General features: G+C 38.6%; 1 protein-coding gene across 3 annotated transcripts in view; it reads right to left on the bottom strand.

Moving 5' to 3' along the window:
• Window positions 1-16,258: 16,258 nt before the first annotated feature.
• Window positions 16,259-23,700, bottom strand: part of kiaa1549lb (KIAA1549-like b) — a 60,554-nt gene continuing 53,112 nt past the window's right edge. For 2 of the 3 annotated variants that reach the window (XM_071489763.1, XM_071489765.1), the window contains 5 exons: window positions 21,372-21,755; window positions 21,191-21,285; window positions 20,786-20,934; window positions 20,440-20,591; window positions 16,259-19,237 (listed from right to left, as the gene is read on the bottom strand). In XM_071489763.1, the coding sequence (XP_071345864.1) occupies window positions 18,974-19,237; window positions 20,440-20,591; window positions 20,786-20,934; window positions 21,191-21,285; window positions 21,372-21,755 (1,044 nt within the window). In that variant the 3' untranslated portion in view covers window positions 16,259-18,973. Of the gene's footprint in view, window positions 19,238-19,659; window positions 19,735-20,439; window positions 20,592-20,785; window positions 20,935-21,190; window positions 21,286-21,371; window positions 21,756-23,700 lie in introns of all 3 variants that reach the window. The other variant, XM_071489764.1, reaches the window with a different exon arrangement.

Here is a 23,700-nt window from a genome sequence, read left to right as displayed (position 1 = left end):
TTGCTGGGATCTATACACACTTCTCACCCAACAGAAGCTTTCTGACTGAGCTGGAAAACTGCATAGAAGGGACACTTTGGTCGACCGCGTAGTTAACTATGATAAAATGTAATAAGCTGAGACTAGAATATTTCTAACTAAAGACAGTACTTTTTTGATAGTTTTTCACTCAAGTTGAAATATTTGCAATGTGTAATGTCATGACTTTAAATACCGCACACAGAGCAGTTTAGGCTCCAACCTGACGTCTCACTATTTAGGATCATATCCTCACACAGTGGCTGAACAGTCCATTGTCCCCGAATAGAACATGACAGCACAATACAAGCCAGCACCAGGATGCAGTGGATGATTAAGGGGCAAGGACATCTAATATGCACGAGCTCCACAAGGTCACTGCAGTGTCCCCCTATTCCTTTGATATAACAGTGTACACCAAATCTCTCATATCTACATCCCTCCCTCTCTACACTATGCAGCACAGTCAGTTTGTTTGAGTGTAAGATTTGGGCTTGTCAGTATTCACCGGCCAGGATGGTGGTGTGATAGAACTGCAATTTCCAAGCTGTAGGCTCTCCGAAAATTAGAAATCATTCCTCCCCCTATGGAAAGAGGCCACCTATTGTACAAATCACTGCCTCGCCAAACCTGGGCTGCCTGAAATGCTATTGTGTTGAGAGAGAGGATGGAACACAGTACACCTCACATATTTTTTTCACACACATAAGAAATGAAAGAATTTGTGTAAGACGAAAATAATGTGCTCATATGGGATCAAAGCTATCTTGAATTTTAGTTCAGTTTAGATTTAAGGGGTGCAAGAAAGAGAGTCAGCCATGCAGAGAATTGCCTCTTCAGTGGCAGTGGCATGTCTTACAAACTAACATTACAAACAAAATTGTAAAATGAACACATTTATACATATGGCAATCAGGGCAATCCTATTGCTCTGCTACAAGGAAGATAGAGCATGGTGAGCTGGAGACCCTGCCACTACTAATTAACTATTTTACTCAAAGACACAAGGACATAACTAGGGGTGCTAACATGAGATTACCAACCACTTGTTTTCCCATCAAGTCAACAATATGCTGCAATGCCTGTTAATTTCATAGTTTTCACTATCACTACCCATGCAGAGATACAGACACACAGGTGCATATATCTAATAAATGATCAAGTCACCTCAGGCATCCCATGGCCAACAGCTGCTGAGAAATTCTGGACAAAAGTCTAGACAAAAGATTACAGTCTTGTTTTATCTAAAAGACATATCCTCATCTAAGATAAACCCTGAACTTCAAACATATAAAGAAATCAACTGTCCTGATATGAAGGTCACACCACAGTTTGTGCCCTAGAAGGTTGCCTCGCTTTAAATAACATCTCATAAAAAACTCTATTCAAGACTAATAGACTCATTCATGCATTGAGCTCCAAACCCATCTGGCTCCACAGGCAGTAGATTGGTAATCAAAACTTTAAAATGACTCTAGTGGTAATATGCCATCACCCTTCTTTCTTGCCCTCCAAACAAAATGTGCAAAAGCCAAATAAGGTCAAAAGTGCGGAGGGATACACATACCATACAATATTTTAATTTATACAGTAGTAAACAACCAAAAGAAACAAACCAAATGCATGCTAGTTAGAGATGCTCCACTAAACCAAAATTCTACTTTAATGCAAAGATGCAAAGTGGATCCCCAACACTATGTTTAAACGATATAATCACCAATGCAGAAAAGTTTCGTGTAAAACTCTGCAGCGCACACACGATTCACTATATAGTGTGCACACATTAAAACACAAACAATAGCTCTCTACTAATACTTCTCAGTAACAGTTACTCAGACCTTTGTTCCTGAGAAACACATAAAATGTACAACTGCTCAAAACAGAAGTAGAACATTGAAAAGAGCTGATAACTGTACTGTATGTCTGAAAAGGCTGAACTGATGAGCCTCTCATCCTGTCAGGTGTTCTCAGATATTTCTTTTGTGCTTACAAATTAAAGAGCAAAGTGCAGGTCATTTACAAAAAATACAAAGGTGTTTTGAAAGAGCAACAGCAAAATAGCTCCCTTTTCAATAAAATTAGCTGTATGAGAAAGTCATTGTTCCAGGGAAGCAGAAGAGCCTGCACATTTGCATGGTCCTTTTCCAGAATATCCAGAAGTTAATTAAGGTCCACAATAGACAGGAAAAGCTCACTGTGTGTTGGACCCTCCATCTCCATTCACTAGACCATCTCCTGAAGCTAAGGTAATGTGAAAATTGCTTACTGGAAAATTGAAAGGTCTTCCAGCTCAGAAGTTGGCACCAATGATGGTACTGTTCATTTACTGACAGTGAAGTAACACAACCAAAGGTTATCCTTTTACAACTCATTTCCACTCGCAGACACAAAAGCCTGCAGTAATGTGGGAAAATGGAGCTCACCCAAATGTTCTCTGGAGAGTCCATAGATTTCTGCCCTTCAATTCTCACAGCAATCTACTGACACAATGGCGATTTTAAGTGGTTATAAGTTATACTGTAAAATTTTTAAAATATATTGTGAGAGGATATACCTCATTAAATTTACTGTGGCAGGAAAATTGATAGTAATCTGGTTCAGATTAGAATATTAGTCTTCCATGCCTTGTAAAATGATTTTATCACAATATGCTCAACCCAACTTCAAGTTAAAAAAAGAAATCTATCACTTAAAATCACTTCTCCTCAAATTACTTGTATAATTAAAAATCATAATGTAGCCTATTTAAATTCTCATCAGCCCTTTGCCTACTTTATTGTATCATGTAAAAATGTAATAATAAAAAAGAGAAAAAAAAAACAAACACTATGGTCACAGAATCTTAGTAGTGAAGGAAGGCTTAGTAATATCAATTATTATTACAACTGTTTTTTTTTTCTCTGTGTTCCTTTCCTGTTTCTCCAAAATAAGTTCACCCTTTAAATGTATGTTTGTTGCTTGCTGGACTCAACAGAGTTTTTGTGTATCCTCTGACATTTGTGATGAATCTTAGTAAACTAAATGGCAGCCTCAATCAGAGGTTCCTGATTGATTTCTGAACTGATCTTGCAAATCAAATAGTGGTTTGAAGGTTCTTTACACCTTGTGAAAACATGTGCAAGTAAATGGACACATCACCAAAACGCAGCTGCTGCCCTGTTGCTGACTGACTGGATTAGCCACAACAAGTGAAAGTTGTTCTGTCAAATTTTTACTTGCATTAAAAGCATTAAAGGCATTTAAAATTACTTAAGTGTCCATTCTAAAGTACATTTTTTTATGTGACCACATTGTTGTGTTGTTCCAGAGTGCATTTACAGAACCTAATGACTGTGAAACAAACTACTGAATGTACTGACTTACTTGTAGGATGCCAAGAGTAGTACCATAAAAATACAACTGAATCAACCAAAGGGCAGACAGTGTTGTTTTCCTATTTCTATTTTCTATCGTAGCCATCGTTAGGCCACTGCCAAGTTCAAATTGAGCTGCTCAAAAAAGCAACAAGCACAACATGGCTGACAGCGCAGGGGTTGGCTGTGATTGTTTTTTCTCCTTTGATGAACACAGTGTATCGTCTATCACATTTTCAAAAATAAAGACAATTCATGTAGTGAAGCCAAAAGTACAATATTTGTCTTTTACGTGTAGTGGAGTAAATATTAAGAGTGTCCAAAAGAATAATGCACAAGTAAAGTACAGACACTCAAACAATATAGTACAAGTACAGTACTCAAGTAAATGTACTTTGTTACTTTCCACCCTTGATCAACACTGATTTGAGGCAATTAAGTCAGTCATTGGGGGGTATGATTTATTCATTCAGAACAAATTATTAAGGTGAGGAAATGGAATTATTCATTTAGGGCTACAAATGACTAATTTGTGAACACAAATGATCAAACATTTTTACCACCAATACCTTCCATGGTCTGTAGGCTGGACAAATCACTAGCTAGAAAACAGCCAAGCACAGAGTAGCCAAGTAGTTACTAAACATTAAACATTAAACATTTCAGTGTGACTCTCTGCAGAAGGCTGACAGGATAGCTCCATTCATATATTCTTAATGGTTACTTGCCTTGCAGCCAAAGACGAGGACTGGCGGCCACCTTTTCCTTTTTTCTATCTGAGAAAGGTCTGGACAACTGATTTCAGGAAGTGTCATTTCTTCAACAGAAGGAGAAGAAAAAGTGATGTCCAAGGTGAAGAGTGTTGAAGGGTTGATGAGTAGTGAAAGTTGGGAGTGAAGGCGCCGTGTCAGATGTGGAAATAGGGTCAGAGTTCATTAACTATCTCCCCCTTCTAATGAAGCTTTTTCCAGCTGAGGGATTTTAGCAATTGCTGCAATAAGGTTAGTGAAGCATGAGGAGTCAGGAGCCTTGGAGCACAAAGCCAAAGTCACCCTTTACAGAAAGCAGACATATTGTCTCAGTATCAATGTCAACCTATAAAAAAGGAGCAGGCAGGAACTATGAACATCTGACTGAATTTAACTCATTATTTCAAAACTCTTACTGCAGTGACAACCACAAGCTAATTAAACAGAAAATGTTTAATGTTTAAAAATGCCTCCATTTCTCTGACTGAAGAATTGGTGTCACAAAAACAGACCCACAGATCACAATTAGAGGTCATGGTGATTCACATGGCAGAAGAAAAATATATTCAGTGAATAATAAATAATCAGACTAAAAAGCAGTAGGAAACCATTAAGAGTAACTTAATGGCCCCTGAAAATCAGGTTTTTACTGACCTCCAGTGGTTTAACTTCACACTTTGTTGCGATGATGTAAAGGTTTACTCCAGGGTGTGCCGGTACACTGTGACATCATTGTTAGATGTGGTATGTAGAAATACAAAATAGAATAGAAAGCCTTTATTGTCATTATATTTAAAATACGAAATGAAATTAGGAATGCTACTCCTGATTGGTGCATGGAAGTTAAAAAGAACACTTTGCAGACAATAGAACACATGTCCACAATATATCATACAGTTAAAAACAACCTAGTATAGTTTAAAAACAAATAGAAATTAATACATATGAAGTGTCAGTCTTCAGATTGCACAGTCCACAGTAGTAATTGCATATTCCAATTCTTTTTCCATTTTGTATATTGATTGAGAGTGTGAATGGCCTTAGGAAAGGAGCTGTGGCTGTATTATCAAGCTCTAAACATAACAGGTCATCATCATGATAATCATCATCTGGTGTAGCGTAATCTACTGTTATCATTTTCCTAAACTCTTTTATATTTAAATTTGTGTTCCTTAAGCCAAGATGCAATTTTAAACACTCAAAGACAGGTGCTCAGATTTTAGCTCAGACTTGGCACAAGAATATTGCAAAATATAATAAATAAATAAATAACAGGGTTTTCTACATAGCCAGTGAATTGGCAGTGTTGTTGTATCATCTTTTTTTATTAACTTAAGAACTTGAATATGTTGCTTTCATAACTGAAGCTCATGATGGACCTGTCATAGTAAAAGCTTCAGCATCACTTAATTCTATATATAATAACAACGCCCTTTTCTTCACCTCCCACCATGGCCCTGCAACTACAACCATGTGAATTTGTTTTCATGTGATGTCTCCAAGTCGTTGGTATTTTTCACATGGCCGCCTTGATGAGATTAGCATATAAAAGAAACGCCCTTACCATTGTGGCACCTGACTGAACAGACTGAACAACTGTGTTTTTTTTTAATGATGATAGTTCTTTGCATGAGATACAATTTGTTTCACTTGGAAAATAATATTCACTCTGGTTTTCTTTAGTCCTAAGAAACTATTCACAAGGACAAGCTGGGACATTAAGGCTGCCTGGTCAGGTATGAACTTTTGGTGACTTTGCTCAGTGTCAGGGATTAATGCCACCCCCACTGAGCTGAGTAAGTGCCCCTTTACCCAGAGAGGAGAGAGACAGGAGTGAGAGCAGTAACCTAAATACTGCTTGTTTTGCAACTCTGTGTGAACCCAAAATCCCTGCAAGAAAGGAACAGAGGAAAACTAAATGGAAAGCAACAGAATAATGTCCTCTCTCTTTGCCTAGATAGGAGTCCTGGCTCCGAGTGGTACTACGTCTGGTTGCATGTATGGTGATTTACGGAGCACCGGCAGAGATCCATTAGCAATGAAACAACATACCCTCTATCCAGGAAGTGATTTATGTATTCAGTAAGCCTCTCTGGCTTTCATTCCCTTCTTCTCCTCCTTTCACTTCCTTATTCTTGACAGCAGCAGTAAGAAAAGCCACAGCCGAGAAAGTAGAATCAACCAAGCAAGGTGTTCTAAGTAGGTGAGAATACAACTTCACCATGAAACTGCTGTAATGCCAGTTTGCTTTGGCTGCTTTGCACCTGCAACACATTGTATCTCTTTAAAAAGTGTCTGCAAAGTTTTTCAGCTACAAGTTAATTAAAAAAGGCTACAAGGCAATAATGCTTCAAAGTAACTGATTTTAACTCAAAACAGGAAACATCAGGAAAAGGAAGGTGCAACATCAATAGCTGAGGCAACAACAAAGAATTTATTTACCTCATCAGACTGCTTTAGGCTGCATGAAGTGTTGTTAAAAGGTTCTGAACTATAAATATTTAGGATTCTTTAATGTCTGTACTTTGACTCATTTGGTCTGGGCCAAGGAAAGAAATGATGCAATGATATGCTTTTTAATAATAAACTAACCAAGGGCTGTAAAGCATGGATTGATAGGGACTGACCGGTAACTCATTCCCTTGTGGCAGTTTTGGTGATGTCATCCTGCATCAAATCAAATTTAGGTGACAGACAGTAAGTCACACAGCACTTCACTGATCCTGAACTGACATGTTTATTAAATGACTCTGGTCTCACAAAGAGCTCACCGAATATTAACTTGGTTGTACTATGAGCACTATTAACCTGAGACTGCACCTCATGTTAAAAGTAATGATGCATGGGGTGAAAGAGAATCTTTTACTGTAACATTTCAGAAGAATACTAACCATGTCATACTTAACTTCGTAATGAGAAACAGCCAAAATAAAGGCAGTAACTCATTTCATTTGCTAATATGTCAAAGAATCTGAAAGCTAGCTCTTCTTATTTTGGCCACCATGTAAAAACATTCAAGCATTGTGGAGGCTGCAACAGAAATAGCACAGATAAAACTAAAATTGTCCAGCCAGCCAGGAAATTGCACAGAAAGCTGCAGATGAGGGTAAAGGACAAGAGGAGGGGAGCTTGAAGGAGAACTGGATAAGGAAGGAGGGAGTACATAAGAAGTGGCGTGTAAGGACCTGGCAGCCAAATCCTGCTGAGTGCTCCGTTTTCAAACAGCTGGGTAGGGAAACTCACAGCAGTCTTTAACATACAATATCACTGGGCAATTAATCTACAGAGGGAATATAGTGGAAGGACAACAGAGAGTGAGGGAGAAAGAGCTGGCAGATGGGGTCAGGAAAGTAATAAATCAGCAGAAAAGGTTTGAGGAAGAAAGAAAGCTGCTTATAGTAACACCCATTAATTTCCCCAAAGACAGGTGTTGGGGATATTAATCCAAATAAGAGACCTAAGCTTGTCTGCTACTGCTCCAGCCAAAGCTTTGCATATCCCATCCCGCCAAAGCCTTCCAGATGCTTTCAATTAGAACCAAGGGAGAGTTGTAATTTAATGGCCAAGTTACAAGGGAGGAACCCAGCCCACTATTCACCGCAAAATAGCCTCCAACCTAGTTCTACATTCAAATCCAAAATTTAACCTCACTGGTGTATGATCTATAGATCTGTGCCTAATCTTAACTATAAATGGAGACACTAATTATGGCCATAAATTTTCAAGGCATGTATATTTTCTTATTTGTTATTGGTTGCACTCTGGCCAAACAGTTACAACCCTAAAGGAGAGAGAAGTCGAAAAGAGAGTAGTTATATGATGGAGAGTAATACAGACCACTGGGTTCTGAGTTTAAGGATCATTACATTATAGCTTTGCCAGCGGGAGCTTGATAATATATCCAAGCCCATATACTACAGCTGTCTCAATGTCTGTTGAGTCAAACCAGACACTTGATGTCCTCATCCCACAGTCAGCATGGGAGAATGGGCTCAACTGATTTTATAGATTTTTGTATTAAGGAAGAATTATAAGTTTGGTGGCTTGACCTCATCATCTCTTCGCAGACTGAAGCAGTACTGGTTTAGTTCATTTTTTTGGCTACCAGGGTTAAGTGTATCAAGACATTGAGCTTTTAATTGTGTGAGTGTGTATGTGTACACACCTGTGCATACTATATAGCTAAACAACTTCCTCCCAGTTTGCTTGGTGAGCTCAAAACCTGACTTGTCAGTCATTTTTCTCTGACTGGGCACATATCGCAGTTGTCACAGCCACCTGAGCCACTTGAATTAAATAAAATTATGAGGCCTGGTAAATTTCCACTACACCTGCCAATGGACAAAAATGATTCATAAACATGAAAATGTATTACTGATACTCTCTATTGTCTGGACTCCTAAGGATTGACTTTCTGTGTTCTATTTATTGGAGGATACACACAATGGAGTGGCCAGGAAATACAAATGTACTTGCACAAGAGTTAACCAACAGAAGAAGTATTTTGTCATATTTTGGTGTATATTTAAAGTATCTTGGCCTTTTATGATTTTTCTGTATGTTGAATGTTTACCGTACATTTGTTTTTGTTTCCATTTCAGACTTTACATTACATCACATTTACCCATAAGTCAGGCATTTTTGTCCAAAGCAACTTACAAGTGAAGGACAATAGTAAAGCTACAGTGCAGTGGGAAACTAAAATGTAAGTTTTAGGTAGTACATCTATTTAATAAGTGCTGGGAGATTGCAAAAGGAGATGATTCAAGAAGTGCTAGTTAGACATGTTAAGTTTTTTACTAAAGAAGGTGCTCTTGGAAGAGATGAGTTTTCAAGAGATTCTTGAAATAGAGATGGACACCACTCCTCTGATAGAACTTGGTAGCTCATGCTGCCTTCGGGAAACCAAAAATGAGACCAATCTGGACTGATATTGCCTTGCCTTGGCAATGCCAGAGAACATTCCATGGAGGAATGCAATGGCCGAGAAGGAGCATAAGGCTGTTTGACTTAGTTCAAGTAGATGGGTGCAGACCCAGAAGTCACTCTGAAAGCAAACGTTAGTGACTTGAATTTGATTCAGGCAGCCATGGGTAGCCAGTGTAGGTCGATGAGTGGCGGAATGACATGTGCCCTTTTGGGTTGTTTGAAAACCATGCTGGCTGCCACGTTCTGGACCATCTGTAAGGGTTTCACTGAGCACAGAGGAAGGTCCATCAGAAGAGTATGGTAGTAGTTGAGGCAAGAGATAACCAGGGCCTGGACCAAGAGCTGGGTGGCATGATTTTCTTGATGTTGTAAAAGCAAAGTGGCACGACCGAGGACGGATGCAGGTCAGAGAATGATAACTGGACATCAAACATTACACCCAGGTTTCTTGCAACCTTAGATGGGGTAAGGGATGAAGAGGTGATTTTGATATCAATATCATGATGAAGAGACTGATTGGGAAGGATGACTTGGAGTTCAGTCTTTGAGAGGTTTAGTTGAAGGTGGCATTCCTTCATCCATGCAGATATGTCAGAGAGACAAGCTGAGATCCACACAGAGACTGTGGACACGTCTGGTGGGAACGACAGGTATAGCTGGGTGTCGTCAGCGTAGCAGTGGTATGAGAAGCCAAGTGAGTGGATAATTGGACCCAAGGAGGTGGTGTATATAGCAAAGAGGAGGGGTCCCAGAACCGATCCTTGGGGCACTCCAGTTGGGAGGGTATGGGCTTAGGACATTTTCCCTTGTCATGACACAGTGAAGGAGCACCCAGTAAGATAGGATCCAAACCAAGAAAGGGCTTTGCCCAAGATGCCCATGTTGGAAAGTACAGATAGCGAGATGCCGTAGTTCACTGTATTGAAGGCTGCTGAGAGGGCTTCTGTCACAGACAATAAGGCCGTTTCAGTGGAGTGACCACTCTTAAAGCCAGACTGGTTTGGACCAAGAAGATTGTTCCATAACAGGATTTCAGAGACCTGCTTTAAGACCACCCTTTCTATACACTTAGATAAGAATGGCAGTTGTGAGACAGGTCAATAGTTCTCCACATGAGCAGGGTCAATTGAGGGTTTTTTGAGCAGAGGAGTTACCTGAGCCAGTCCTGAGGCCAGTGAAGCATTTATCACGTGTGACTGCTGAAACAATGGAGGGAGTTATGGCTTGGAGTATAGTAGGACAGCTACTGGTTAGAAGTTTTAACACACTGTTCTCAGTGAGAGGACTTGCGTCTAGATAGGTGTTAAATCAACCAATCAACTCGCTTGACACCTAGGTATACAAAAAGCGTAAAGAGTACGTTTTGGTGGAGTATCCTTTTAAGATCTCCACACCACACTGTAACCTTAGCAGGTATTCTTAAACATTCAAGGGATAAGCCTTTTCTCCCTGTCCAGCCCTGATGCAACGGATGATGGAACTTCAGCTGTGGTGTTCAAAGAATTTGTATTATTATTGTAAACTACTTTCTACCATTAGTTGAAAATGGTGAAAACTCTCCTGAGCAACCAAGATTAACAGTATTGGCAGTCTACTGTCTGCCTTCTATCCTAAACCAGTAAAACAGACAATACCCAGTGAGTTAATTGCTACCCTATGAGAGAGCAGCTTGTTGTGACTGAATGCTTTTAAGCATTTTTTCTAACCCTAACCCTAACTCTTTCTTATATACAGCGTTACAAAACAAACAGGTGGGTTAAAAAATTTGAAATTAATATTAATTTCAAAATGTAAAAACATCTATTGTGGACAGGTGAAGGACCAATTTATGATCCAATCAAAAAATACTTTCTTGAGTTCAGTAGGTCTTCTGTATACTGGAAAATTTAGGCAATACAATTATGTTTGTTGGTGGAGTCTTCTATCTGCAGCAGCTTAATCAGAGCATAAATACCTAGCTTTGGGAAACATATTTTCTCACTATATGTTTGTTAGCATTTGCTGAGGAGAAAGTCTCCAACTGTCAACAAATGTGTGAGAATAGAGAACAGCAGACCGAGGGGAACTGTTGCCTTATCGTTGTGCTACCACTGAGAATCTACACAACATCCACACAAGCTTTACACTTAGAGTAACCAGGTCATAGCAGTGATCATTTTTTGAGGAGGTGGACAACTTTCGAGGACTGGAATTTTCTGTGATACACCAACTAGAGTAGGCTGAGAAATAATCAATAGAATTACTTGAAATAGCAAGCTAAACCACACAGGACTGTGGTTATGAAAACCCTAAAGGTTTGCCTGTTTAGAGCTCAACTGCGCTGACAAAAAGTTGCAAAGCTTTACTGTATGCATATGATTCATTTGAACTAAAGCATCTGTTGCAGTGCCTCGACAGGCAATAAGATCATTTAAATGTTCTATTTCTCTGTGTTGTTCAGAGGCGCCTCAGTTAATGAGACTCAGTCAGTCTGGTTTTGAGTCTGACTTTCAATCCACCACCCACTGAGTTCACATATTAAAATTACACCACTGGGAAGGAGTTCAGTCAGTGGAAAACAATGTCATTTCCATCTCTATCAAATGATATGGATTAAAGAAGAAAATTTTCTCTTTTGGGATATGCATGTCATTAGATCATTTAAGGGTAATGCAATTTATCATTTGTCTCATTTGTCTCATCAGATCTTCTGACTCATACTAATACCAGAGAATCTGTGGTTGCACTTCATTTGGCAAATCCTGTCTGATTTCTCAGGCTTCCCAGCAGCGCCTCGGTCTGAATCCAGTTTGAGAGTGATGTGTTAAGTGCAAGCATACTTTTTAGTATCAGAGGATGAAAAGGTAACTTACTGTGTCACAGAAGATTTGTTCATTAGTTACTTTCAACTCTTTTTCTTCCTTTGACCAGTCCTTGCACAGGCTTTTGTGGTGAAAATCTAATATATGTATTGACGTCAGCCCAGAAGGCGGCACTATATTACTTCAAGTAGCCCAGCCTTTATCAGAGATAATAGACCTTCAGAGTTCACGTTACATTCAGCTGTAGCACGAGTTATAAGGAAATAATTATAAATGAGGCATAGTTTGGATACAAGTGGAGGAGTGTAAACCATAGACATCTTGAATGTAATGCTTCAACACTAATGCATCATTTCTGCTGACAACAGACAAAAATATCAGATGTATACAGTTTTGGCATTTTCAATAATACCTGCCACCTCTCCCTATTCTTATTTAAAGATGAATAAAGTTTGAGTCATGTCTACAACATGCATTTGGACAATACACACTATGTGTGCCACAGACACTGCTAAACTCGTGATACATTTTGTGTATTTAGAGAAAATGACATATGCAATAATAGGTTTTAGCCTCTTGATTTTGTGTAAGTGTTTACAGCAGAGCACCTGCTATTTTTGCTAATTACTACTTCCTTTGACCCTACCATTTGACACGTAGTAGCCTATTAATAATGTCATGAGTTACTTTCTAATAATGAACTGATTTCTTTGAGTGGACAATAAATTCTAAACAGTAAGGTTAAAGACCAAAAAGGAAAAAAAATTATTACCACTGTTGTATATCCAGATGATCTTTACTGTCTATCACAGATGAACAGGTGGCAATATTTTTGTGTACCATTCCTGGAGGGCCCTTAAAAAAAAAAAAAATAAGCAATACACACAGCTGACTGAACAGTGTACTAACAGAATGTCAAAACATGGTAATTATAAGTTTCAAAAAGGTGGGATTTATTTCATATATTAAACTACATCACCAGTATTTACAAGTGTTCCTGTTATTTTTTCCTCCATATGTTATATTTCATGCAGCACTGAACTCCTAGTGAATTCACAGCTCACTTGATCTCCAGAAGAAAATCAGATGAGCCATGTTTTGACCTTTTTTAGCTGGATATGCCTCTCTTCCTGAGAGAGAGCATTTGTTTGCACAGCTTTAGGCTGAACCCTGGTGGAGAAACGTTGAATTACAGGTCCACTGCTCCATTTGTAGGAACGCACACACAAGATGGGACAGTCTGGCTCTGTTACAGATTGTGGCAACAAAAACATTTACACAATAAAGAGTGAATACAGAAGTTTTTGTGACATTTTATCTAAATGGTATTTCTTTGGGGTATTCAGGGTTCCATTTAAATGTCAACAAACCTTATGAATCATCTGGCTATTACAATGTATATTAAGTTTTGTGGTGACGTTTCCAAATACTTCTCAAATTTAGTTAAGTATGAAAATGACTTCCACTGAATTTTTTGTGCAACCACTTCGGAAAAATATACAGTACATACATATCTTTTGTATTATTTTAAACCATTAAAACCATATGAACCAATGCTTTCAGATGATTTTGCACCAAATAATAGTATTCAAGCTGAGAGGAAGCCACCACCAGCCCCTGCACTAGAAATAGAGAGACATTATTGCAACCCTAAACAATATAAAATCATCATTCTGAATGTCTTTTTAGCTGTTTTGATGGGTCTTGAGCTTGCTATATGAATTGCTGATGACAGCTTCTGTACTTGTCACAGGTGACTCTTTCATTTGGGGGCCTGCGTTGCTATACAAAGGAAACACAAAAGTCATACTGAGATAATGCTTGCCTTATGCTTTTCTTCTGTGCAGCTAAGTCACTTGTCAAATCAGATGTCCCCAAGGAGAACACACATTGCTTTTTTACTTGAGTTGACACATGCTGCAGGCAAACTGGAGCAGTTTGGGTTTGAACACTGATGATATCAGATTTTATGAACATCTGAATACTAAACTGAAATTGGCAACAATGCCATAACGTTTAAGCAAGAATAACAATTACTGAAGACAAACACATCAGCAGGTGAACTCACCTAAGGCGTGTACTACGAAGCAGGATTTGAGTTTATCAGGGTAACTTCAGGGTTAACTCTGGGTTTTCAGTTCTACAACAGTAGTTCACTTCTTACCAGGGTAAATCACCATGCTAACTTATGCTTAACTCCTAACCTCCTCCAGCACAGGTTAACATCAGAGGATCACATCAAAACTTGTCAACAGCCAATCTACTGACCAATCAAATCACTGGAAAAACTGAGTCATCATTCTTACAGGATACCAACATTAACAAAAGAATTTATAAAGTGACAAATTATAACACATTGTAGATATTTTTGATAAATCAGTGGAATCGTTTTTGCTGTTCCAAACACTCCATATGTCCACTTTGGTTTTAAAACAGAGCTTCCAACAAACAGAGAAGAGTTTATTACACTAAATAAATACATAATAACTATTATAGTTTCATTTGAACTGAACAAAGATTCTTTAATCCAACAAGATTCCTGACAATGTTGATCCTTTTACTCTCTTTACTCTCTTTTACTCCACAGCTCAGAATAACATGATGAGACTCATGGTAACTATAACTGAAAATAAAACTGATCTGATCTGATGTGTTTTATTAGAACAATTATCCACACCCAGTTAAATACTTCCTATAATCATTATAAATGAACATTTCAGTTAGATTGACCTCTCTCCTCTCTGCTTTGTCAGCAGAAACAGTCTTACATTAACTTTTTTGTTCTGCATCACACATTCATATACACAATAGTTTGTTCATCATCTGACAAAACAGTGAAAACACCCAGTAAGAAAATGAATGATTATTTATGTATACTATTTTCTTAGTCTGACTTTATAATATCTAGTGTTTCTTTTTTGTAATTCTAGCTAACAGACAGCCATCAAGTTACTTACACACTGAGGAAAAAAAAAAGCCAGTTCTGAGTCAAGCTGGGGTCCCTTAGCACCTAAGAGGGCTCATCCATCAAAGTCAATATTTGCTCCAAGGTCAAACTGGGCAAGAAATTCAGCGTTGGCCTTATCTGCTGGGCCATTAGCATGAGTGACAATGATGGAGCCGTAAAAACTTTTAAACATTTAGAGATGTTTTGATGGGCCAACAGCCATCCACGAGTTGAGCCATGGTCAGTCCACCTGTGTTCTGGTCTTATCTCTTTCTTTAGTTGGAAGTCTTTTTAGACATAAACCTAGTTTTTCCAGTGGAGCATATTCTGGAAGGTAGCTTTCATCCCTTTTTCATCTTAACACTATACTGCACTGAACCATCTTGCGTGTGGGCGGTCCCTATATGTTTAAACATATAGGGACCGCCGGTTTAACAGGAGGGACTCGTGCACTAACATGCACATGTACTGTACATGCACCATATATTGTGTAAGACATGCACTAACACTCACACTGCCTGACCTATACTAAAACAATGAACAGAGAAATTCAAAAACACATAGCATAGGGACTGCTCAGGATGCCATTACTCCGCTATATCTTTACATAGAAAACAGTTGTTTGTTGCTATATTATTGTTATTGTAAAATCTCATTTACAGAATAAATAAGAGATAGGCTGAATAAAAATAAAGCAAATAAATGATACTGTCATGAATGAAAAAGCTAACAACTTAACAAATTTAAATACTTTTAAAATTTAAATGACTAAGATTGAGATCATTTTAGCGTAAAAGTGTTTGTGGGCTAACACAAATTTTGCCTTCATCAAGCCCAGCATCCGCTGATGAGAGTTGACAGTGGATGGCTTCAGTGAGAGCCCCAAGATTTAAGTCACTGAGCATTAATTAAAAGTTTTTATGGAAAGAATGTTATAACCAGAGGAAACGCAGTTCTTGGCAATTTATCACATAGGGTTAGAAAATCAATGTGATGTGGGTTTAGCAAACATATAACTCCAGCAACATGACTGACAACAGGTCATTTAATAGTACACAACTACCAACCAAGCCTTTAACCATTATTCTGATCCCTAAAGGAAGCTACTAGTCTTTTCTTGTAGTTACACAAAACCTCTTTAACATCCCTGTGGTTTAAGTAGATAAGCACCACTATAATGCCGGTACCAGAAAAGACTACAAAAGTGGAGCATCAGTACAACAACTGCTACAAGTCTTTTGATATTGCTGATCAGGAAAAATGACATGCAGAAATGAAAAGAGGTATTGAAGACACAGATTTGCTATGTTCCTCTACTAAAATCTTTTATTTAACTTTAATCATGTCAGCTAATATTTCTTTCATTCTCCATCTGTCTCAAGGTCTCTCTGTCATATCTCTGAGGAACATCAAATATAATAAGATCAAACATTAAAAGGAAATGAGGAAACCAGTCAGGAAGACAAAGAGACAATGATGTTTAATAGGTTCAGCTCACTTCATATTTCATTTTATAGAATAAATACTCATTCATTTTTCTAAACCAATAAACCACCTTAAACCCTTTTATTTAATATCATTACGTTTTCTCAGTTATCCAGCATGAGAGTGTGGAAAAGGTGTTCACTTCTGGTATACACAAAAAATGATTTCACTGTATTTAGTACAGTTCTTAAGACATTAAGTGCTCATCTGAATAATGAGTTAAAGGAATCTTGGGGAAACAAGCAACAACATACTTATTGTTGAGTTTAAGACATACAGTATTTCCTTGTACCTACTTACACACCAACAGGCATGAGAATAAAAGATCAATTCTTGGAAGAGAGGGTGGGTTACTTTAAAAGTAATAATGTGAAATAGCTAAATTCATCCAGGACTGCTGTAATAGCAATACTGTTTTGAATAATGATTTAAAGGCATTTTCAATCATAGTTGTCTTATGCCACAGCTGACAGCTTTCCTATGACAGAACTGATTATAATAATCAGCAAAGCATTCCACGTGATTTGCAAAAATATAGTAAAAGTAGGCAATATATGGCATCTCACTGTTTATGCAAACATATTGCAGCACCTCTGCTACAGGAAAACCTACACTGATCTGCAGTCAGTTCCCACTTTCCATCCCCACACTTGCAATTCTGCATTATGAGCTCACCATAACCTTTTGAAGGCTTTTATGCCACAGTGGAAATGAGTATGAGTCTTTTTCGAAGAAAGACTTATTCCTTTCATGTGTGCAATGATCTAATGACTTTTGTTTTAGGAGTTTTATTGGATAGCTTATAGTTTTATGGCCTGCCTTGCTACTGTGGCCTCAGTCTGATTTAAAAAAAAAAAAAAAAAAAGGTAATTAAGATGTCAAGCCAAGTCGTTCAAGAGCAATAAACTCAATTTATATTAATTCAAGTTAAGAGTTCAAGCTCCCTCCCTCCTTCCTACTATGGGAATAGCTTTGACAAGCCACAGTCTCCTTTAATCCAGTAGCTTTAAACACTGGAAGGCCTAGTCTCTTGTTTAACATGAACTGTAAGCACAATTTTGAGAAAGAAATGTTTACTGCCCAGCACTTGACTTATACTTGAGATCAGGTCTGATTTCTGGGTCCCAATCCTTTGCTTTTATTTATGTCTGAAGAAATGTGCCTGAACTGTTGTGTAGAAGCTTTTTTTTTCTTTCGCTTTGTAGGTAAAGGTGACATACTGGTATAATTAAGATGTACTAATAATGTTAAGTAGATATTTTAGGCCTATTTAGAATTATTTATAATTTTGTATTGTATCGATAAGTAAATGTCAACCTCAGCATATAGCACCTTAGAAATGGACAAGTATCAGCCTGAGTCAATGCTCAGGTAGGCATCCACAATGTTATACAAAGACATCAGCACTTACAGCTCATGAGTACTGATGCAGATCCTCTCAGTTCAAATACCCACATGAACTTGGTGTCTGATTTGTTAAGTGCACTCAATGAGACCATTAAGAACCTTAATGCAGTAAACAAATAATGGACCCACCATTATAAGGAACTGTGGCACTATTACTGGAAGCAAACAGAATTCTTTTGTGGCAAAGATATTGGGTTGTGCATTAAAACATGTGCATCTTCAAACCACTGGGCTCAGTATAAAACTGCTGCAAATATTGATTAACCTAAAAGTTTTTGGAGGCCAAAGAGATTTTGTCATTTTTAATCAAGAAAAGATAAAAAGATAGAGTACTAGTTCATGTTTTTAAGTATTTAACAACAGTAACAGTATGCTAAAACTGAAAACAAAATGTCTATTAATGTCAACCAAGTCAATGTCCCTTGTGCACATCCAAACAAATATTGCCTGGATTAAAGCTTTCATCTATTTCGGATACATAAAGGCAAACCTTTTCATCTATATGTCACATAATCTTCTTCATAGATGCAGCATAAAATGTCATGATCAATTAGCAGGTACAAAGATACCAGACTGAGTCCACTTGTTAATTTAAGGGAACTACCATTTAAATCAATTTATTAAAGTTAATTAAAACATTATTAGATCAGCAAAGACAGTCAGTGTTTGTTATTGTTATGGTGTTGACATGTGATATGAAAATAAAGAATTTTTAAGAAGTGTTGTGGTAGTTTGATTTGGTATGAAGTGATATTCACGTAGCCAGTCTTGTTGAAGTTAATGGTCTATAAAAGGAGAGAAGATACATGATATCCTTATACTGTACATGCTCATATACACTGTGGTTTATACTTAACATCTGACAGGAAGTATTTGGTCCTCTCAGTACAGACAATAATGCTACTTTTTCTCTCTTCTCAACTGATGCTGATTCACAAAAAATGTCTAATGCTGGAAAAAATTATATTTTCCATATTTAGCATATTCTATTGACATATCTACAAAGAAGAGATGCATGTAGTTACTTGGGACATCATCAATAGAGGATGTTTGTTTTTTTCTAAAAAAAAAAAAAAAAAAAAAAAATTCCATTCCTTTCAATCAGGAGCTGAAAAACACCAATAGTACATGAAAAGAAATCAATCAGTGGGTAATCAGTGGGTAAAGACGATCAGTTCATTTTACAGTACAAACTTCAAAAATCAGTCTGGAGGAGTACCACCATTGTGTGCCTCTGTTGAAGACCAATGCACAGTTAACCATCTCCTGCACACAAGGGAAAAATCAAAACTCAAACATGTCATTTTGTTTCTTCGCCAGCTTGGCCACCTCCTGCCGGATAGCCTGCACAAGTGCAGAGGTGGAGAGGCTGCTCAGGGGCATGCTGTCCATGTCTTTCACCACCTGGGGCAGGCTTTGCTGGGATGCTGTGCTAGGGGCAACGGGAGGCTGCTCCAGTGCCTGGTTATACTCCAGGGGTAGCCTGGTGGTGCTCCCCTGTGGGTAGCGAGGATGAGGAAAAGCCTCTACATACCCAGGCAGGGGCACCTGGAAAACAGGGTAGACATGAAATTAGTAATATAGCAACTTCATTCGATTACTACCCATAAAAATAATGGCTGCCAATTAGTTTATTAGAAGGATACAGTATATGCGATAGTTTTGCTGAGTGAACATTTTCTTTTGCACCACTATTCTAGAAAGAGCTAAATGGGTGATAAGGGAAAATATACACAGTTGTATCTGAGGAAATAATCATTATAAATGAACCAAAATAACAGGGAAAGTAATGAGTGTGGAGATCTACAATTATATGACACTGAAATGGATTTTGGTTCAAACTTTGTTTGAACTCCAAGAATGGACTACTTTTGAATGCCAATACAAAAACTGTATAAGTGTCAGATTTATATGACAAGAAATGGCAAAAAAGCAAAATAGGAGTTCATTTAGGAAATGTGCTCAACTACCCCGGTATTTTGTTGTGTCCACTCAACGGCAGCCATAAATTCAGTTCAGCAAATGGTTTCTAAATGACACTGGCTCTGCAAAAAGACACTGCGTGAAAGCATCTGGTTGAAACAGGCAAACAGACAGGGAAAAAAGAGAACAGTTCATACAAACAAGGAGAGTCCAGTGCAGGGGAGGGGAAGGGGGGTCACATGGGTAATAACAGATCTGACAGGACGAATGGGACCTGTGTTATTTTCATGAAAAACAGAGGAGAATGATGCTTAAAGAGTGTATTTCCCTCATGATGATTCTCGTGTTTAAGGGTTTATTCCTGCTGCAGTGCTGTAGCTCACTTTCTGGCTCCATGGGGTGACCACAAGTTATGGGGAAAAACATCCTGAAAATTGGCAGGTGAGGATGGGGTTGAGGATTTTAATAACAGCCCACAACAATTACAACATTATTTACAGTTTTACTAGTCTGTATTCAAGTTTTCAGTTAAAATGTAAAGAATTAAGTTGTCTGGGTCTTGGCATCAAGAAGCTTCTTTTCTGTTTAGAGCACTTTTTTAACCTGTTCATTGACTGGATTTTTCATACTATTCACTTAGAATAGTTTATTTCAAATGCCTAATTGTTAGGACAAAGAGCTGTTGAGGGCATTGGGACAAATGCCTGAAAACTGGGATTGTCCCAGTTTAATCAAGACATCTGTTCACATTATGCTGGCACTATATTTTGTTTATTTATTTATTTAGGACTGGGTGCTTCCTAAGCAAGAAATACTGGCTTCCTTACAGAGTCTGCCCACTGTGGTGGCACATCCTCAGGCTCAGGTGGATAGGACATCCAAGAGGGACTATGGTAGGAGGTGGGTGGTGTGGAGACAAAGTATTCTGAGTATCCGGGCCTGGAGGCTGGGATGGCATAGACAGCTGTTATTGGGTTTCCTGTAGCAAAGAGAAGAGAGAGAGATTTTTTTTTTCACATTCACTGCTGAATGCATGTCAGGGGATGACTAAATTTGAGTTTTATTTTATTATCATTATTATTACTTTTCTAGGAAAAAAAGACCGTTGGCACAGAAGCAAAGCATATTATGAGGTTACTTTTAAAATACAAAGTCATCTCCTCATATGCTTACCTGAGTAGTTGGACACAGGCTGCTCTGCAGTGATAGATGGAAGTGCTGCTCTAGTGGTTAGCCCATATGGGTTGTTGTCATGTTGACTTTGCACTTCAGTGACAGATGTCTCTGAGCTCCTTCCCTTAGGCCCCAAGTCAGAAGTGGAACTAAGTTGGACAGAGATAGGAACATAGAGATGCTGCAATACTACACTAATCTCACTAGATGGCAGATGCATTCCATATGAAAAAGTGAGCACCCTATTAACATTCTGTCCATCTCTCAATGCACTAGTTCAATATTCAAATTTATACAATACTGAATAACTCTGAATAAATGTTGAATATCTAATGGGTTTCAGGATGCTACAGACATTGCGTATATGTTTCTGTGTGTGTGTGTGTGTGTCTTATTCAGCCTTACCGTCTTAAGGAGGTCCCAGGAGGAGGTCCAGTGCGAGGTGGTAAAGGGGGAGGAGAACCCATGGCCATCTCAGGGAGTTGGGTGAAGCGAAAGGCCTTAAACAGATAGAGAAAGACATTTAAGGTTACACAGACTCTATCACAGTTCCTAAGAGAGGGGAAAAAAATCTAAGCCCACTTACTGGTTTAGGCAGGCTGCACTGATACACATCTGTTCCATAAGATGGTACCCACTGCAGGCCCCCCTGTCCACAGCTCATTGTGCCCGGAGCGCTGGTCACCACATCTGCATAAGGGAGGGGAGGCGGCGCAGGGTTGTAGTGGTCAGAAGGGGGTTGGTGGTGGTGGTGGTGGTGAGACTGCCTTCCAGAGGTGGACTGTCCCCCTGAAGCCAGGCTGAATGCTTCCTCCAGCAGCAGGTGCATCTGCTGTCGCACTTCATCAATGGAGGGCTGTGAGCTCAGAGTAGATGTCTCTGAGTGGCCTTTCAAGCCCCGGCCATACATGAATCCCCTTGGCCCCATTAGACGGTCAACATTCGTCTCCTCAATCAACTCAGGCTCCGTCTAAAACATACAAACCCATTCACAATTGAGACTCAACACACACCTTCCAACTTTGACTTGCTAATACGTATCAACAGTGTGAGCTATTTTATATGTATGCTTGAATTTATAGCAGTAACCACCTGGGGAGGCATGTTCTGATTTACACCTGGATCAAATATCAGAAAATTCAACATCTCCTCATTGAATTAGTGGGATATTCACAGGTACACACCTGAGAAAGATGGAAAACTGCAAGTTCTATAACATCTCCTGTCATTCTCTCAGTGAGTTGTTGACAGACTTAAAATAGTTTCTGAGAAAAATCAGTTGAAAGAGTTTGGTCCGGCGGCATTATTGAATCTGGTCGACTGAAGCAGGTAGTTTGCCTCAGTGAGTACAAACCTGCACTTTTCTGCACATATAAACAAGCCAAAAATATTTAAGAAGTTACAGGAGGCCTACTGTATGTGTGCTAATGCTATTTTGTATCATTGTTCTGTTTATCTTTTCTTATCCGCACTATATTCACTACAACCTTTTTTTCTTTCCCATCCCTTTCTCACGTTTTACAAAGTCCAAGCATTTTTTTTCTCTTCTCTCGCTCCCTCTCCCAACCTCTATCTCCATTTATCCAGTTCTTGTATTGAGTGATAAATTAACATGACTTGAGGCTGCCCCACTTCCTGTGTGAATAGAGGGTAGCCACAGGAGACCTAGCGTAGTGCACCTCATAAATCAGCCCCCCCTGCAACATGGAACAGCAGAGACTTGCATCTGCAGAGATGGGGCCTGCAGCTACACAAGTCCCGCTGTAATCAACACGGCCAGGACGTCTGAAAGTGGACTGTGTAAGCTTCTAATGACTATTGTGCCATATTTCGAAACAGCTTAACAGTTGGCTACACTGAGTTTAGCCACAGCAAGTACAAACTGACAAAGTCATGACAATGGGCGGTTAGAATCAAGGAATTACTGTTTGTCTGGAAAATCTCAATTTGTAGAGCCTGTCAGAGGCTTTCTGTTATTCAATTTGTGAAGTTTGTCATGTTAAGACATGTGGCATTTTGTCCCAAGCAGCTGATTTTTCTCAATCAAATGCACAAGATGCTATTTTCACAGCAGAGATTTGACATGCAATATCAGAAAAAGCACAGGGTTATATAATAATTAGTGTCCCAGAAAGCCAAGCCAGTAAGCCAGCATGCACAACACCAGAACCAGTTACACTTGTGTTTTTGCTGCTATGATGGGTCAAAATGGATAGCAGGTCAACAACAGTTGAGTGGAATATTTCTATCACCACTTGAAATTTTTACAAAGGGCTGCTCAGAATGAAAACCCTCTTTAGGAATGGTCTGCTCGATGATTCTTAGGAGCTTGCATGCCAGTATTCTGACTTCACGACAGAAACACAGAACCATAATGGAATAGTGAAAGAGTAGATACATAAACCAGCCATCTTGAGATGCATTATATATCAAAACGACAGGACCTCATAAAATTTAACTCTTAATTATGAATGAACCACTTCTCCTCCTTGCTGTGGCCCACTTGAAACCACACCTGGGCAGAATATGTCTGATTTCTAGCTCTGTTGCTGCACTGTCTTAAATAGGGTAATAAGGCACAGATTTAGCACTGACAAGCTCTGATTGATGATGATCTTTTCTATTCTTAAATTCCACCATACAAGAGTAAAACAGCATGAGGTTTTGTTTTATTATCATACTGCATGAATGCTACATCCCTAGCACATCATTAATAAATATAAAAACTTATAAGTTCGTATGTGATTCACATGTAAAAGCTTCTATTGCTAGTACATCACTTGTGCATCAGCCTTTTAAATGTATATTGCAGATAACCTAATATTATTTAAAACAAAGTGTTTCTCTGTCAATCACTTTGTCAGAGTAGGTGCCACTTTTTCAAAATGGTAAATATCTGCATTTGTTGGGACACA

This window comes from Trachinotus anak, unplaced genomic scaffold (genome assembly GCF_046630095.1).
Source record: "Trachinotus anak isolate AG129_WGS33_773 ecotype Australia unplaced genomic scaffold, CSIRO_AGI_Tana_v1 ptg000011l, whole genome shotgun sequence".
Classification (NCBI taxonomy): Eukaryota; Metazoa; Chordata; class Actinopteri; order Carangiformes; family Carangidae; genus Trachinotus; species Trachinotus anak.
The sequence above is the reverse complement of the archived record's forward strand: the minus strand, read 5'-3'. Positions and strand labels throughout refer to the sequence as shown.